The sequence below is a fragment of the Palaemon carinicauda genome, chromosome 16, assembly GCF_036898095.1.
Source record: "Palaemon carinicauda isolate YSFRI2023 chromosome 16, ASM3689809v2, whole genome shotgun sequence".
Taxonomy (NCBI): Eukaryota; Metazoa; Arthropoda; class Malacostraca; order Decapoda; family Palaemonidae; genus Palaemon; species Palaemon carinicauda.
In genome coordinates, this window is record NC_090740.1 from 25169433 (window position 1) to 25189232 (window position 19800).

Genomic DNA, 19800 nt, shown 5'->3' on the forward strand with positions numbered 1-19800 from the left:
AGAATTATAAGGTGACTTATTTTTATACTCATCTTATCTTTATATTGCTTCTCTTTAAGCTTTCATATCTACCCTAAATCAGAAATCTTCATTTTTTTTCTCTTTTATCTAAAGTGCCTCTTGCAAATATTTAATCAATCTGGGTATTGTTGGTAACTGTGGGTATCGGTGCATCATAAGTTCTGTGTCTTTTAGTCTAGAAGTCAAAACCAGATCATCAGCCTCTTGGCATCACTAGTCAGTTTATAGAAGTTTTTTTGGGGTCCCCATGTTATGAACATCAAGTGAAGCGGAAATGATGCAATTTTATTATTAAACTCCTATACATTGATGTAGTTGGGCCAGAGAAGGAGAGATAGGAAATAACCCGAGGTTCATCTTGTTCAATCACAAATTACAGTGAAAAGATAATTGAGTTTCCATGTTATGCTCTTAATATACTTGTAAAATTTAAAATTTTATACCCAAATATTAATTAAAACTAAATTTTCTCTTTGAAGAAATTTAAAGTATAATTCAAAGCAAGTTCAAGGAAATCAATTAATAGCAAATTCTTATTTAATCTATGTCCCCATATTTACTGCAGCTTACAATATTCAGTAAATATCTTTTTAGAAATGTTTATTTTAAATAAGCCATACGAAAACCAACTACTTATACCACTGAGCTGCTGCTAAAAAAAATTTCTAAAGAAGGGGTTAGCTACACTTTCACTTTTTTAATTAGAGCCCACGTCATTCATCCGACTCTAATCTAAATTTTGTGTCCCATCCACTAAACTTTCAACAAGAAATACTGAAACCCTAAATGCACAAAATTAATTAGGAAATTTTATTTTCCTTGATATTTCATTCTCTTAAATAAACTCAAAAGGATAAAGAATTATTTCATGCAACTTATCACTGCCTTTCTTAAAAAAAGGAGGATGTTAAAAGGTTGATGCTAGTTTTGAAATAATAATTACCACAAAGTAGGTGAAGAGAAAATCATCCTCCCATCTCTAAAACTAATGGTATAGGAAAAAATCTGTTGTGTAGCTGATACTACCTCTAAAAAGATTTTATAATGCTACAAAGAAAACTGTTTTAGCCAAAAAAGATTGGCTAATACTAAATTGAGAACTGATTTAGTTGTAAAATAATTCTTTCTTAAATTTAACAGTAAAATTCACCTGAACAGTCTACATAATCCTGAAGAGGATAAGTTTAAACCTAGATATTTGAACATGGTGTTTAGTATGGACCTCTAATCCTTTTTTATTCTCAATAGATAAATTTCTCATACAAGATAATGAAAAATTCAGTAGACTATCCTAAAATAATTATCACTGGTCAGTAGCAAGTGGAGCAAGAGGTTTTTGGAAAATCTTTCTTGGTAGCTGGATGACTAAAACCCCACCAGGGAGGGGAGTTTGGAAGGCAACCACCATGGACATGAATACCAAAGGTGACAGAATTGAAAACCACCTTCTGCAGCCAAAAATGGGCCATCGAAGAGTCTTGCTTTTCCTGGAAAACATTAACCAGGTTTTGACTAGTCCTATAGTATTATCTTTGCCTACCAAGCTAAAGGAATAACCTGGTGAATAAAACATTGATTTATCATAGAGTGAAGTCACGAACATGTTCACAATATAAGCCTTCTCCACCAACTCCAAATCCCACAACACTAAAGGATGAGAGATAATGTGGCTGGGATTATCTGGAATCCTTTTTGCTGAAATTAACTGTGGTAGAAGAATTATTTACCTTAAATTTGTCAAAGATGAAAGTAGTTTTGGTGTTGTGAACAAGGATTCTGACCTGGTTCCTTTACTTTGGAATCAATACTAATGCTGTCATGCTATCTGGAAACACCACCACAGATTTATCCATTAGTAGAGATTTGTGAGCCTTGATGATCTAGAAGGGGTGATCCTTGTTTTTCTGACCGAAGAAGAAAGTTGGATATTACTGATCACATTTCCAGGGAAACACTTTAGCTGGTTGGGAAAACTTCAGGAGTTGCTCAAGGGCTTGAAAAGAGATAGGTTAGGCTAAAAACATTGCCCCTAACACAAAAACTTATAGGCCTTTCAAGAAGGACAAACAAAGCAAAAGTAGTAAATGCTCATGAAGCTCACTACAGTATTGTAAACCCAAGAAAGGCAAGTGGAATATGAACATTATTGAAGGTAATTAATTTGTGAAGTCTTCTAGAACTTCACATAAACTGGAAATTATTTTACTTTTACATTTTGAGCACTTGAAGCTTACAGCTATCAAATGACCATCTCTCGAAAAATGAGGAACTGGTTGTGAATAGCATTCCTCAAAACAACTAGAGAGAACAATCTTGTGGGCAGTATGCTTTGCCACTCTCACTGGCATTCATAGCAATTCCAGAAGACATCGCCCTTTAAAACATTTAATTGCCTAAAATCATAAAAACCCATTCTGAATAGTGGGTAGTTGATAAATGATAACTAAAAGAAAAATGAAATATGACATTAAAACCTAGGGAGTTTCTGTAAACCTTAAGATTGACTCGATACTAGATAGAGGAGAGCCATTTTGAAAGGAAAAGAAATTAAAAATGTTCACCTTACGAGACATTGACATAGAAACAGCTTCGAAATAAGCTATATGAGCAGTTTGGGGGGGGGGGGTTCATAGAAATTGTGATAGATATGAACTCAAAAATGATTGTTTTCCACTTACGAAGTGTGAGTGCACTTTTGGTGTGAAATATACAACAGGTAATGTTCTGTACTGAAATGAGAATATATTATTGTACAGTACATTAAAGTTTATACTTTACTTGTGATATTAATCTCTCTCTCTCTCTCTCTCTCTCTCAACATTTTGTAGTAGCGAATTCCTTTTTCCTTTCTCACACATTTACAGTGTATATATATATATATATATATATATATATATATATATATATATATATATATATATATATATATATATATATATATATATATATTAGCGAGAGAGAGAGAGAGAGAGAGAGAATATGTTTGTTGTTAAAACTGTTATCGCTTAAATTTTCTATTTTTTACTTAACGTAACCGTGGTTGCAGTCATATTCTCTTTCGTTTACTTGTTACTACCGTTTTTTGCCTCCCATTATTATCAAATTCTCTCTCTCTCTCTCTCTCTCTCTCTCTCTCTCTCTCTCTCTCTCTCTCTCTCTCTCTCTCTCTCTCTCTCTCTCTCTCTTTCTTTCTTTTGATATTGGTAAGCAACTGTTTTTCTCCTTTTCTATATTTCACCAAATACAGAACAGTTCCTGGTAGGAAGGTCAAAAAGTCCCTATAGTATCAGGCAGGTACATGTAAATTCTCTTCATATAACAGTATCAATGTAAACTTGCTTTCCCTTGTTATATAAAATGAGTATGCTTTGCTGTATTTGATTTTGAATATCACAGGGTTTTTTATGTATTTGCAGTTAGGTAGCATTCTCTCTCGCATAATGAATGACCTTAGCCAAAAAGACACGAAATAGGGTATTGCACAGAATTCTAAATAACATGTGGGAGTAAGTTAAGACTAATATTATTATACAATTAAATTTTCAAGCTTTTTTGGTAATAATTGTTCTGTCTTTTCTAGGAAATTTTCCTTTTCTATTCTATGTTATTGCCATGAATATTAAGTATTATTTTAGGTAAATAAGGAAATAGGTCATCCATGAATTTTCAACATACACTGGTGTATGTTTTACCCAACCTAATCCCGTGAATTTCAGGGTCTGACAGTCTATGTTTATACAGTGTGCATTTGTGTGTATGTATATACATACATACATACACACTATATTCAAAAGCCAGGATGATATTCATAACTAACACTTAGTATGATTTGCACCTTGTTGCGCTGTATTTATTAAGAGACTGAAATAGGTACATATACACTTCAAAGTATTAAAATATTGAACAAGTTATGGATGAAAATAAGCACTGAAATTATATGTACTCAACACAGGCATGTAGTGGGGATAGTCAGAGGAAGTTTCCCTCTAAAAGTAGCATTATTTGTCTGCTTATGTCACTCTTAATTGTTATCAATATTATTTAAACATTCTTGAAGAACAAAAAGAATAATTGAAAATAGCATCACAGATATTCTCTAAATTCAAATGAATTATGTAATACATTTGTGATGCATTTTTTTAATTGAATTTTTTCACCAAATAGTTCTACAAAACTAGTCTCGATACTGGTTAAGAGGAACTCTCGAAGTTCAAACTAGTAGCAAATGCTTTTATGTTGAACAGGCTGACAGAAGTCTCTTCATAGTTTATATATGACATATATTTTAATGTTATTACTGATTTTAAAGAGTTTTATATGAGGTAATTAGGTAGTTTACTGTATTGTCTTATTTCCTTTCTTCATTGGGGTATTTTTCCCTGTTAGAGCCCTTGGTCTTACAGGATCCTGCTTTTCCAAGTAGGGTTGCAACCTAATTAGTAATAATAGTAATAAGATCATCAGACATTATTTTATTCCATAGTTGATGGTTAAAATGCACCAAAGTCAATTAAAATCAAGATTAAATATGGATGACCATTTCCTCATTTCGGGAATTTTAAAATTATTCCAGTGAGGAATTTCTTGTTTTTATGGTTCCTAACCTACTAAAACTAGTAAATTAAAATTAATGAAGGAAAGTTTTAACATAAAAGTCTTTGTAATGCTTTCTTATCAGCAGAATTGAGTAATTTTTGATTCAATGTATTAATTTTCGTAATATTTTACAAAGTAGAATACTGTACTTTGATCTTTCATGTAGGTAGTAACAGTAACCTTTTGTTTTGAGAGATGTCGGATGAGAAAAGGTTGTCAGCTTGGCAAAAGAGAAAAACGGCTGTCTGTGTAAGCCTAGCTAAATTAACGAAAGAAACTTCCATGTTCAGAACAAGATTTACTTTATGCATTCCAGCATCACTCTATTTTTTAAATATATTAAAGTTTTTTGTTAATTGTAAACTGCATACATGTATCATGTTGCTTCAGTAGTAGATCATTATCTACACTAATATGTAGATTCTGTCCAAATTGGAAACCCTGATGTTGTGCTGGTTAGGCAAATGTCTTGACTACTGAACGGTTAATGCTACATAAAATCGCAACGCTGTTAAAAAGTTATTAGTTATGTAGTTATGGTAATAAATTATCAGAATTTACTGCCAAAACAGTGGACTCGTTGATAGCAACATGGGTAATAAATGCAAGGAACTGAAGGAAATTACTAACCAAATCTAAAATTGAACCTATTTGATTGGAAAGATTTTCTACTCTCATTAGAAAGATCAATATTTTTATTATTGTCTCCTGTGTCATTAGCAACTCCTACAGTAGATGGTTCAGAAACACTCGATGCCCCAAAATTCTAGTTCGGTTTGCTAAACCTGCTTAAATATTTTTGCTTGCACTTTGCATTTCTTTTAACCTATCCTAAGCCAGTTTTAATATATTCATTCATCTTACCATCATCAAGGTCTACACATTGAGAGTAACAAAAGGTAAAAGACCTGTCAGACAATACAGTACACAATATTGGTAGATGACCAACTGGAGACATTCCCGAGTTACATTGAAACTCAAAATTACACTGATTCACGACACTAAAACACAACACACACACACACACAAAAAGGACTCCAGATGTAATTGTGAAGGGCCCTTAACTCGTGATACAAAAAGCATTGGTCTATACAAGACTTGAATGAAAAACAACACACTTACTCAATTATATATTAGGGAAAAGTAAATTGAAACATACTGTTATTATACAAGAGATTTTTTCAAGCCCTATTGGAATTATAGCTTTTTGTCTTCTCTATTTGATTTTATATAACTGAATGCTTTTCTTCAATACATGGGGGTTTTCTATTACCATAACTTTTACTTTTGTCTATTCTCTCAGGGCTGAAAATTAATCTAGTTATTCATCGTAAGGGGTATTCGTGGACTTTTTATTCTGTTACCTAGCCCATGCAATTCGAGGTCTTCACTTTACAGTATCTAGAAAGTTTGTAATCCTGTTTTTGATGCTGAATTTGTGTGGGATGTTTCTATCACTTTTTTTCAAGTTCTGTTTAAGGTTTTCTAGTCTTGTATTCTCATAAAATAACATTGTACATTACTAGGGTCTTGGGAATAGAATTAAATGAACAGTGAAGTTACAAAAAGATAATTTTAAGCAACTCTGAGTGCTGTGATGCCAAGACTATAAAAAGGTAAAAATCCCAATGATTACATGCCTTTGTCCTGCATAGTATAGTACTCTTATAAATCTAAATTTGGATAATTGGAGTGTTAAGGGATATAGAATATTTATATAGCCGTCAAACATACTTAAACTATATTCTATTAGTGAAGATGAAGAATTTATATGAACTGACCTCCTGCATTTACCTATTTGACATTGATGAATACCTATGACTCTAGTGTAGGTACAGTAATTCAATTTAGAACTGTATTTCTAACCGGGAAAATTTTCTAGTAAATACCTTAGAAGAATGTATATCTTAATATTCTGCTCAAAATTTAACTTTAGATGATGCAATATGCTCTGGATAGCCATTAAATATACATGAGCAAAACCTTTGGACCAGCCGTATGAGAGAGAAGAATATAAAGTTAATAGTGGTATTGTTAAACCCTTGAATGTATAGTGAAATCTTTATTACTATAGTATGTGCAGTTTACTTTTAAATCATATGTCCATCAATACCTTTTTTTTATATTTATATTATTGAAACTACTTGAAATATAGGGAATTGTTATATGATCTGAGTGGATGATCATTCCTGTTTCCCATTACTTTTCTTCTTGGGTAGGCTATCCTTCGGTTCAGTTCATTGGGGTTGTCTCCTGGAAAATGAGGAAAATAAAATTGCATAAAGTGGATGTGCTGGCAGTCAAGAATTACAGAAAAATCGTTAATTTTTCAACAAAATAGATCTTGATAGAATATAGGTTTATGGATAACCTTTTGCAAATTAATTATCAGTATGATTTTAGTGGAGTTTTGATTCCTAGAATTGAGTTTGCTTGACCTATTGTTTGGCCTTACCATATGGTGGTACGTAAATTGCTTTTGTTAATGCTTTTCTCATAACAATCCAATTTCTTCTCCAGTTTTCCTTTTCAGTGACGAATCCGTTTTGTCTTTTGCATTAAAGTCAAGAACTTTCAAGTTTGGTTTTAGATAATTTTTATGTTTGAAGTGAAGAATGAATTTATGTTTACAAGATATTGGTAACTTTTTTAATTTGTGCGATAGTATGTTAGTCCTCCTCAGCTAGATTTAAAGTATATGAAAGAAATTTATAAGGTTTGAATTGGGATTACTTTTCAATGAAATTAATTTTTAATTTTGGTGTAACTAAATTTTATTTAAAGAAAACATTTTTGTTATTCAGGGTTTTTTTATCATGATTGGAGGAGGTTTGGCCATCTTAAAACCTATTGAAGTTTTATCATCTAATGTAATTGTATTATGTCATCATAATTTTAGAGTGCAAGGCTTTATTGCAAAAGATAATCAGGGCAAAGTTGTAATATTGTCAGTGTTCCATGATAAAAATTGTGGCGATGAGTAAATTTAAAGAAACTCAAAAAATTGTGGCGATGAGTAAATTTAAAGAAACTCATAAACCACATCATAAGTGTAAATTATATACTTTCCTCTTTAAGATTGTCTCACAGCTTTTTCTTGCCATTTTAAGCCACATAGTTGACAGGTCTTAGGATGAAAGTTGAAGCAGTCTAACATCTTTATGTAAAACAGAATAAAATACAGTATTAGTTTTTAATTGCTAGGTAGGGACAACATTTTCAAGGTTCTTGGTATATCCCTTCATTCCCCCGATCTAATGACAGAACATTACTTTTTTGCATTTTACTTTTGTTCTTTCTTTGGTCTCTTCACCTAATTGTATAACATTTTAGAATTAATTTTGCTGTAGTTGTCCATCCTTGGGTCAGCCCTCTGAGAATCTATAAGTACTTTGTTGTAATTAAACCACTTACTGAAATGCTGCAGTATGAGCAAGTAGATGCATTTAGGATGTTCCACTAAATTTTCTTAGTGAAATTCTTATAATTGAACTGTCAACATAAGATTATTTGTACTTCTAACAGTCTTTCAATTATTTTTCTTAAAACTTAGCTCAATTCTTTGAGACATTTTAGTTAATTTTTGGTAAAAGAAAGCATGTGCGCATCTATTACAAGGTTCTGAGTTTATGTGATAAGTTGGATATAGTTTTACTGTGTATCTGAAAGAATATGTGATACAGACATTATGTATGTGTTCTATTTATTGTGTATGGGTAGTTATGAAGCATAAATGTATTTCTCTATTGTGTTTGGGTAGCTATAAAGTGTAAATGTATTTCTCTTTAGTGTGTTGGTAGTTATGAAGTGTAAATTTATTTCTCTTTAGTGTGTGTGTGGGTAGCTATGAAGTTTAAATGTATTTCTCTAGTGTGTGTGTGTGTAGCTATGAAGTGTAAATGTATTTCTCTAGTGTGTGTGGGTAGGTATGAAGTGTAAATGTATTTCTCTTTAATGTGTAAATCTATTTTATTTTTGAGTTTCATTTTAATGCACAAGCCAGTAATAATTGTCTTTCTGTTAATAATTTTTTTCTATTTGGGAATAGAGGAATGATAGTTTGTGGTTGTTGTATGCTTCAAGCATCCCTGCTGGCAGCTCCCACAGGTGGCACTGGGGAGGTTTGACCTGCGACTAGTGGCCTACTAGAGGCCTGACTAGCATGACAAATGTTTTTGACAGACCTGGCTTATCTATTTTAATTTTGATTCTGATTGAGTATTTTAGATTTATTTGTTAATTATGAGTATGATTGCTTTTTTTTATCCATTGCTCTTCAAAATGCCAGGTGTGTCATATATTAGCATGGGTGGAGGGGTGACTGTACCACGACTTGTTACTTTCTTGTCATAGTTACAGCCTTTTTCAATTTTAAGTAATCAATATAAATTAGTTTCATCATATTAGCAGTATTTTCAAGACTCACCCCAGTTTTTATTTTTATTGCTTATATAATATACTACATATATATCTAAACAGGCTGTCTGAGTGTTGTAAGAATGACAGTGTGCTTGCAAGGGCAGTGGGTGAGTGCCACAGGTGATTACTTGATGCTAACTAGGGATGGTGTTCTCCGCAGGTATTCCCCCGGGTCGGGTGATAACCTGTTGGGGAACTCCCTCCTGCCTGGTAGTGCCCTCAACGGATCCGGTTGGTGCATATTCGTGTATAACCTGGCACCAGAAACTGAAGAAAACATCTTATGGCAGCTCTTCGGACCTTTTGGTGCAGTTCAGAACGTAAAGGTTATCAGGGACCTCCAGACGAACAAATGCAAAGGATTTGGATTTGTCACCATGACGAATTATGATGAAGCTGTAGTTGCCATCCAGTCTTTGAATGGCTACACCCTTGGCAACCGCGTCCTCCAAGTTTCGTTCAAGACCAACAAGCACAAGAGTTAAGGTGGGTGTGTTCCCTGACGTCCGGGCTCAGTCACCGTCCTGCAGCCCGGGGGCGCCCCAGCTGTTGCCCTCAACAAGCATTGGCACCGCCCGTCACGTCACTGTCTCCTCTCGGTGGCGGGTGTGGTAAATACGACCCCCCTACGACAGCTTGACCCACACCAAGGGGGTCATGTGCTAGTCAGGTCCAGAGGACCCCAGGGTGTCCCACTCCGCAATTGGCAGCAGTCAGGAGCAGCAGTGAAGAAAGTGAGAAAAAGAATCCACTGCAGTTACTGGGGCCTACAACAGGAAATGAAACTAATTTGGCCCCCTGCTACCCGGACTGGGCCCCACATTCCCCGCCGCACTATGTGTGAGGTGCTCTCGCGGGGAGGTCGTCATACATCCGCCCCCAGCCATCCAAATATATGTATATTAGAGCGTACTTAACAGTTTATCAAGAGTCATATGATCTGATTATCCCAAAGCAGAACTAGTCGGCTAAGTGAGGATGTATCACAAGGTGCTAGTCGCACTAAGGCCAGTAGTGGTATCTATTGAATGCCACTTACCGCTGATATCATTACTACTGTAAGTTGTCGAGTCCTCAAAACCTTGTGTGAATGGGTTTGCGCTACTCGAAGTGAGTGTAGACAGGCGTATGGGCTAGTGTGGGTATCTGTTTTTGTGTCATACCCATTCTCATGCCATCCTGTCTACACCCACCGAATATGCGTTCTTATTTATTGATATTTATCTCATATTTAAGGCTAAGTGTATTTTTATTGTCTTTACTAATGTACACTTGAAAAGATAAGTGTAATGTTGCATTATTTTGCCTCTGAAAAAATAGTATAGTATTTTTTTCTTTACCTTATTAAAGGGAATAGTTTAGTATTTTGTTTATTTACTTTTTCAATCGAGAACAGCAATAGAATCTCATTTTTTTTTCTTTTAGTTTGTGGTCTTGCTTTAGAATGATAAGCAAGTTTTCTAGTCTTTATTTCAAGTCATTTATGTATAGTAGGTTGATTTTCCTAGTACGTATAGTTTTCATGTTTTTCAGTAATTTCCACATTGTGAGAAAATGTTTTCTTATCTTTTATGATTGTCATATCCTTTATTTCTGTGAAAATCATATGTGAAATAGACATTTTAGTTCTGTGTGGCTGGGAAATAAATTTAGTTTGTTTATTTGAGTTTGCGTTTTTATTTAGTTGACACTATTTGTCCCTTTTAGTTTCTTACTAACACATTGCACGACAATGCTTCAGCACGGGTCCCTTGGTTGTCACGTGTGTTTATCGCACTGCCGGGAACTGGTGGTTGCATAAGTGACTTGTACACATTACTTGTAAAGTTTGTGGTGATGCCTTTCATGTGGTATGCACCCAGGTATTTTGCTGGTGTATGTATTGGTCATTGTGTGATTCCAGACCTGGTTTGAAGCTCCCACCTGTGTAGTAGCCTCGTCATTTACTTTCAGCTTTAGATTAAAATTAATAATGGCTAACCTCATATTGGCAATATGCCTTGTCTTTGTATAACTTGGTAATACTGCACTGTGTTAAGAGTAAAAGAAGTGATAAGTTGATGGGAAGTGCATTTAATATTGATAAGGGCTTTATTGGTCATATGTAAAGTTAGCTGCTTAGCCTTGATTGTGTTTACAGCAGTATGGAAGAAAGTTAGCAAATGGCAAGGTTAACACACAGTTGATGAGATTATAGGGCTTCTACCAACTGTTGTATATCATATTGTTGAGTTGGTTCTCTTGGTTTGCTTCTTGGGACTTCTTTTTGTTTTGGGTTTTTGAGGATAAAACCGCGCAAGTTAAGCACACACAAAGTACTGGTGGTCCTCGAGCAGGTGTCACAATAAGGCTACTTAACGATCGACCCTTCTGTACTAATCTGCTGTCAAGGTAAGGATAAGGGAACTTCCATGCAAACCTAAAGATTATCTTGAGAGAAAAAATGTGTCTATTTTTGTACAGAAATTTAGATAAAGAACCCTAATAACATTCCTGCATCAATCGATATATAAGTCAATAATGATAATGATAATAATAATTGATTTTTATTGATATTATTATTGCTATTATCATTTGTGCATCAATCGATATAAGTTAAGCATATGTAGATGGCAGTGTTGTGATTAGAGTTCCGAATTTTGCAGTCTGATTGCAAATGTCACCCTTCACACACCCTATCGTAAGGGTAATTTTTCTGAAGCCAGTCAGATTTAACAACCCTAACATTTTCACTCGGTGTCAGATGTGTATGTACGGGTGATATTTTTATAGCAAGATTGTAGTCTTCGGAACTCCTCTTTATATACCCGCCGAAGCACCCGTTAAAGAACAGACACGGTGGTTCTTCTGTTCATAGAGGGTTTTAACAAGTTTTATCAGTTTTTTTATATACAGTACCAAAGCTAGTTGTCGGCACTTGTCTATAATAATTGTATCTGTGGGGCTTTAATTATGTGATTAGTAGCCCTTTTGTAAAGGCCAACAAATTTCTATCATAATCCAGTTTAAAATATTAGGAAAGCAACATTTGAAATGAAAAATTACTAACATCCAAAAAATAATGTTTTTAGGGTGTGGAAGGGTGTAAGGCTCAGGATTGTGTTTAGGTAGGTACCATTGTTTTGGGTCTCTTGGTTCAAATTCAGGGTATGGTGCAGGAAAAGCTGGTCTTTTTAGGCTGGATAGGTAGATGGTTTTTATTATGGTAACTGTCATCATCTTGAAGATGATGACAGATGTTGTTAGGACTGTTGAAAAAATGATAATAATAATAAAAGTAGTTTGTGATGGTATTTTTATGGTGAGAATATTTATGAAAGATTGCTATCACCCCCCCAAATATTCATACTGTCCCTCTATGAATGAATCAACGAAATAGATTAATATTGATAATGGTACTTCTTGTTAAATAGATTTGATGTTAATAAAGTGCAGGTGAACAGATACATTCCTCTTTCCGTCACAGATATTTGCGTTCTAGTTGATTGCTGGAAGGTCACTCATGCGAGGTTAGGCGGCGGTGCCACAAGGGGTAAGGAGGCAATGGGGTTTGGGGCTGCTACTACCTAGTATGTACCCCCAATTGAAGGGGGCTGTCATTCCTTTAGCCCCCTTTGCTTGTAACACCACCACCATGTTTGATTTTCAAATGGATGATTTTGTAGGCTAAAGGTATGTAATTTTGATAATTTGTTCATGTTAAGAAAAAATTTAAGAAAATTTTAAAATGTTTATATTGTTAAATGGGGGTTTCCATAATAGAATAGAACGAAAATTTTTTGATACAAAGTGATCACATTTTGGATACAACATTACTGCACTTTTAGTGGTGGTGGTGTTACTTGAAAGGGTTTGGTATTAGAGAAGGCACTCTTCATTGATAAGAGTTCTTTCTCAGGCCCATACCACCCATAGCGCCTGCCCGTCGGCTGCGCTGCCTCCCTGAATTCAGTTTTATAGGGATCAGTACCCACAGACTTTGGTTTTAGGATTTATTTATTAAGATGGTAAACACGTGTATCCCACGATAAATCCTATACTCAGTGTAACCAAAGGTGCATTAAAAATTGGATCTCAGATTAATGTTTGTTCAAAGGAAAAGTTGGGCGCTGGTGTTAGTGTTGGACAGTTGATATAGTTTACCTGCTCAGGCGGAGGAATGTTGGGCATGCGATCCTCCCCTAGTTTGCACCAAACGGGTCCACACTAGGCAGGCGGGTCACTGTCCGGCACCGGACCGCGCCACAGAGTGAAGGACTTTACGGATGCAAACTCCCTGGTGCCGTCTGTCACTGCTGATGCTGATGCTCATGTGTCCAGTTGAATACCAGCAAGGCCTGTGGGCGGCAGCACCAGAAGGGTGGACGGACACTGCCCTTGTAACGTGGGTGGAGTAGGGTGACGGATTTGCCGCACCGCCACTGTCATGACCCAATGCATTATTTGCTTGGCTTGTGATGGCGACGTGGCATCCTAATCACGTTTACTGCCGCACATGTAAAACCCAATCTGTCAATGTGTTTGTCGATTACAATGCATTCAGTTTGCATTTTACCGCGTATCTAGTATCGTAATTTATAATATATTATTGTATCTATTTGTCATCTTCTTGTATATTATTCAAGTCTAGTTTGAATATTGTTCATATTATTATTCCTCTTAGAAAGGAACATGCGGAGTTTCCTGCTGGCCCTGATATTGTTTACCGAACAAAATTGGTTTTCCAGGCAATGATGAAGGAGATGGGTTGCATGTAATAATGACCCCCCGATAGCACAAATTACTGGCATATCTTGGTCTTTTTGCAGTAGCAGCTCATCCCTTCACCAGTAGCCTTTACAACCCACCCCATACTCCGCATGTCTCCCACACTTGGATTTATTGTATATGTAATGTAAACCTTTTCTCCTCTTTGTGTGTTGTAGCCTACTAGGTTTAACGCCACACTCCCACTCTGGCTGACGGGCTGCTCGGTTCAGCCAGCCCCCACCTGCTGCCCGCTATGCCCCGTCTTGGTGCTTGGTTCATGCCGTTTGTTGTCTGCTCACTGTTTTTGCCTCTGTGCTCGCCACCACAGTTTCTGTGGTCTCTGAGTTCAGTTTTGTTGTCAGAGGGCAGAGAGCATGCGCGTGTGGACGTGCGTGCGTCCCGGAGGGAAGTTCTCTGGTGCCACGTTGTTTCGCAAGCTATCACTCAATCATTCCATGTTCTCTGTGTCTGTGTTTGTATTGAGTCTAAACTGCAACTTGTTATTGACTTAGGGGGTCTAATCTGAATACCTCGACAACAAATGATGCAATAATGTCTTTTATGAGACTCTTATTGTAGAGTAGTCTATATGAAGATTATAATAAAAAAAGTCATTCAAAGAGAAGTAGTGGTTTCACATCTAAATTTTTATTATTACAAATAGTCTTGGGACACCATCTCTGGCACAACTATTTTGTAAGTGTTAAAGATAAATTTTTGAGCAAATACCGCTGGGGATGGTGACCCGAGCATTGGCCGTCATGTTTCCACACCCGCCGTGTGTTGATTTGCCCCATGAAGTACATGATGGTGTAGTGGGTGCGTGTGGGGTGGCCCGATCAGCGCCCTTTCCAGCCCTATGATAATTATGGGATTAGATCACTTTTGTATCAGCCTTCCGGGCAGTCAATGATAGATGACCATCATTAATTTTCTGAACACATTACTCTGTTCTTAATCTATGTTGGAAGAAAAGAGCTAGATAGAAAGCCACATAGCAATCTGTGTGGCCACAGCCCTTACCCACATTTTCTTACTCATACAGTCTTTTAGTGTAGGCTACAGGACCTATGGGGTTTAGGTGAGTGGGTTTGTGAGCGCACTTTGACTATGTAATAATCTTGCTAGGGAGTGTAGTTGACAGCGCTGGTCTGGGCTGACTCTTCATGTTGCCCTTAGACGCCAACTTAGTTGTTCTGTTGCCCCCTCTCCCTCCCCTTCCCTCCCAAGTGGTAGGCAGTCTGGAAACTTCTGCTACTACCACCACCCGTCAAGCCGCCACATGTCATGGAATGGCCCACCTCCTCCTTCTGTACTGTTCAGCTTCTGTAGAGTGCCGCCGCTAGGTGTCTGTGTGTATGGTTTACATTACCTCTGGGTGTGTCCCAAGCTGCCCCGCCCCTGCCTAGCCACCCACTACTACAAACCAACCACTTTGCCCACCATCATCATCATGCCCACACTGGCGCAGGTCACAGCTAGGGCCAAGCTGATGGGCGGGGACAGCAGAGCAGGTAGCCCGAGTTTTGTCTCCTGACATCTTTAGCACGTAAGACTTTTCTCCTGATAATTATCATTCTTCTTATTTAGAGTAATAATCCGATATACAGGCATATAGTATGAGCGCTTCTGTATAAGTTACCGTAGTCTAACTATTAATCTTATTATATTTAATGTGTCATTAGTCTATCTGTTTGCTTGTTTAACTTGTCGAGTGTAGAGCCATGGGTTGGATTTTGGTTATTTTGGTCACATGTTTGCAATGAAATTAATTGAATAAAAAGATATATTTGTAATTTGAGATGAAGTAAGAACTAATTTTTATGCTGAGCCTAAGAGGACCCCTGAGACAGCCAGCCCAGCCACGTGCCCTACGCCCACAACTGGAATGGCCAAATTCTCTCCCATTGACTTTGGTTTGAATACTGTACTGCTCGTAATTATCCAAGTAATTAATATTGGTTTTGTCGTGTATTTGTGTTCCAAGCAGTCTTAGACACTAAAAGTTGTAGATCATAAGTTCTTTGCCAGTTCATGTAAGTTCCCCCTTCAATTTTCGCTGGGATCCGGTCTCCGTTTTCTTTGAGTTGTCAGTCGCTCTTGGAGGCGGGCCGACCGGCCGAGCCTCTTCTGTTCCTTTGCCTCTTCCACCCTCCTCCATCCTTTAGCTTTCTATTCTTCCACTTCTATTTAAGATATATCTTATATTATCCTATATCCCTAATTCTGTACTAACCTATCATTTTCCTAACCTCCCTTTCCCCTGCCTCCCCCTCCCATATTCCCGCAAGGTGTCCCAAACTTTGCTCTGCAGCCCAAAATGCCACCACCACCCGCGTTCTTCTTGCCCTTATGTTTCCTGTCACTCGTAATGAGGCAATTGTGATTTTGGCAAGGTACTGAACAATTAACAAAATAAAAAAAAATAAAAAAAGTTGACCAGGGAGCTTTCCACAGCTGTTTTATTTATTTACCAGTGTTTTTGTCAAGGGAGTTGAATGCGCTGCAGGGTCATGGGGTGGAGAATGATCTTTATGATGAAAGCTTTAATACTGCAGTGCAAAAATTTTGTTGCATTTGGACCACATTCAACTGCATTGAGCAGTATGTTGGTGTACTTTATAGAGTATAGATACAAGTACTTGATTAGTGATTAGCTGGAAACCCTAAATAAGAATTTTAAGTATTATTCTCTCCTTGTATCCTGAGAAGCACAACTCTCTGGCTCAGCTACATAAGCCCCTGACCAATTTTTGTACACAGCGATGCAGATTGATCTTGTTGTCGTTTCCAAAGGTAGTTTTGGTTGTATTGCAATATTTGTACTTTTCCATGTTGAAACCTTAAACAATAAATTATTGCAAGACATGTTTATATATTGTTTTACTAACCACTTCCTTCTTTTCTATTCCTGTTTACTAACAAATGCATAACTAAAACTGCATATACTAATCAATTGGCATTTTTCTTTCCTGGCAATTACCACTGTACATCATGTTCTAACTAAATTGCAGTTATTTGATTGGAAACTTTGATATGGTATTTTTAGTGGCTGTGAAAGATTAAAGTCTTAAAATTGTACTTCTCAAATTAAGGTCTTGAAGATATTTTAATGTCAAGTTTCTTACCTTGGTTTATTTATTCTTGAAATAAATATGCAAAGATCTTCCAGAATATCACATTTCAAGATAGATATAGCAGATTGTAAAGGTAATCTATTGATTTAAAAAAAAAATGATAAACAAATTAAAAGCACTCTAAATCGTTCTGCCTCTTGGTTAATTAAGGATGCATATTGACTTATCTTTTAGTATTTAGATCAACGAATATCGTAGTTTTACAAAAGTTTCATAAAACTGTAATTTTGCAGCCATTAATTTTGTATAGGGCCTTAGTATTCACTATTGTAAATATTAAATTCTTGAATATTTTCTTGAAATTGAAATAATGACAAATAATTTAGGATTTTGGAAAATACACTTCATTTGTGAGTAAGGTAATAGCTTGTCATGACAAAAAAACTGGTGTTCGAAGAAAATACTTTCTGATAGTTTTGATTGAAAATGAAGTTGTCATTTTAGTCTCCTATAAAGCTATAAGAAATAATTTTAGATTATGGAAAATTAAGAGAAACTATGGTTCTACTGAAGTTATTTGTATTAACAAATGTTAGAAGTTCGGAATTTGATAAATACTTACTTTATATGTCTACATAATTCTACGGTATCTTCTTTTGACTATGGATAGCCCAGTTAAAGAAAATAAGTTCAATAAAGACCAGGATTTAATTTATCAATAATTTTTTAAACTAACTGATATACCAGGTTACAGTTGAAAAAAGAAAGAACAGTATGCTTAAGTGTATACTTGAAGCTACCAGGGCTTGTAAGCCTAGTCCGAATTAGAAATTACAATCATGAACATCCTTGCTTTTCCCCCTGTGCTTTACTTAGAAGGCTTTGCTGCTTTAGTGTGTTGGTTTTATCCGACAAACTCAAAGGGGTGATATTCAATCTTGTTCAGATTAGTTGCAATTACAGTAGTTTTATGAAAAGGTTATAATGCTTAAGAACTTTTTCAAGTAGGTACATCCGAATGAGAAGAAAAGAATTCGTATTGAAAATTAGAACGCTAAACTTTTTTAATTGATTTATCAGGTGGCCCCCTTGTCAGACTATTTTAATGCTAGTATTTTGGGAAAATAATTAATTTCATGAATCAAATTTTATAGATCTTCTTTTGATAGAAATTGAAGTTTTTTATCAAATGTAATAAAAAAAATTTTAATTGGAGAAATACTGCATAGAGAAATGTGAATAAAAGTAAAGGCACCAATGAAAAATGCTAGAATTAAACCATTTACAGTGGATTTTCATGCTTTAACTATGGAAAGTGTCCCACTGGATTTTGATGCTTGTCCTTCCATTTAATGTTCTCAATTGTAAAAGGTATATTTTCATTATCTTGGTTATAGATCTGAAAAAATTAGCTCTTCTCTTGCATAATTGTTTATTATTCTTTGGTTCTATTTTGATTGGCACATGGAACAAATAGTTTTAGAGTCCAGTAGTTGAGTCATGTTTATCAAAAAGAAAATTATGCTTTTAATAGGTTTACAGAACCTTATGATAGAAAAAGGAAAATTTGAATTTGGATTTTAGTACAGGCATTTCATTATGAAAGCAGTACAGTACCATTAATTCAACAATATTAAATATATTTCTTGGTAATGTTTACTTGAAACGGGTTGTACAGGTATTGCAAAACTATCCATTAGTACAGTAATAGAGTTTTAATCCGAATAAGAATATTGAAAAATATGCATAAATAAGTTCAGTGAGGTTTGCCTATTGCATGTAATGCAAGAGTAATAAGAGATACAGCAAAGTTGACAAAAAAGGACTGAAGTTTTATGCTGAAAAAAGCATACTTTGATCAAGATATTCAAAGTAGAAATTACGATTAAATTGCCATTGAATATATTTATTCCGTATTTGTTAATGTCAACACCTTTCAAAGTGTATGATAGGACAATTGGTAGCGCTTCAGGTGGAAATTTTTAGTGATTATTGTGGTTAGTATCCCCAAACCTTCCTCTTGAATTAATAGTCATCTGTATGGAATAATGGACCTGTTGCATTGAAATGGATTACCCGTTTTGGACGCATTTTTTATACCAAAAAGAGGGCCACATGTAAGTACTGAAATTTTATTGTTTTCAATTTGGTTCTATTCATTTGACCCACGGATATTTGATGAAAAGCAAACATGTTTGCAGATAATGCACAGAACTTTGACATTTTATATGAATGCTAAGTCTTCAAACACCCTCAAATGTCAAATTTTAGTAACCAAAATCTTCATGGTCAATTGACCTATGGATATTGATAAAATAGCCTAAGATATCCAATGTTTATGTAGCCTACCGCACAGGTCATTATTTCTATGAACCTCACCTGATGTGCATATTGCTTCTACAGAGCTTTGTTTAATTGACCTTTGCAATTTTATAAATCTAAAGCTTTTCCCATTTCTTTCCCTTCAGTAAAAGAAGGATCATTCTAGTGGTAACTGACATGCTTGTCTCTGTCTTGTCAGTTTCTCATTCGTGTCGGTACCAATTAAGATGTTTTACCCTGGTTTTCTTAGCAATTACTGCATGGAGTATGCACATTTCTAAGGTGTATCTTGTTAGGGGAAGTAATGTGAATTGATTAACCGTTTTTAAAACTGCTTTTCTCATTACTTTTCAAATGTGTTTCAATGGCTGCTGATCAAGTTAACAGTATAAGCACTAGAGAAAAACTGTTAGTTCATGGGAAAAATCAAGGAAGGCTGGGTTACTCGATTGTTGCTAGGATGATGACGTTAATGACACGCCTCCACATTTAGACAGTTCACATAATCAGCCAACTGTCAATAGTGGTGACCTAAAGTTCTCGACATTGCTAGCTTCCTTTAATTGAAGTTCAGAGGTCCAGTGACAGATTTCTTAAAATGGTAACTGTGGTCTTA

General features: G+C 35.6%; 1 protein-coding gene across 19 annotated transcripts in view; it reads left to right on the plus strand.

Annotated features, from left to right (window-relative positions):
• Positions 1-16659, plus strand: part of LOC137655695 (ELAV-like protein 1) — a 310530-nt gene extending 293871 nt beyond the window's left edge. For 16 of the 19 annotated variants that reach the window (XM_068389671.1, XM_068389670.1, XM_068389672.1 and 13 more), the window contains one exon: positions 9197-16659. In XM_068389671.1, coding sequence (XP_068245772.1) covers positions 9197-9521 — 325 coding nt within the window. In that variant the 3' untranslated portion in view covers positions 9522-16659. The remainder of the gene's footprint in view (positions 1-9196) is intronic. The other 3 variants (XM_068389682.1, XM_068389683.1, XM_068389686.1) reach the window with 1 other exon arrangement.
• Positions 16660-19800: the final 3141 nt, after the last annotated feature.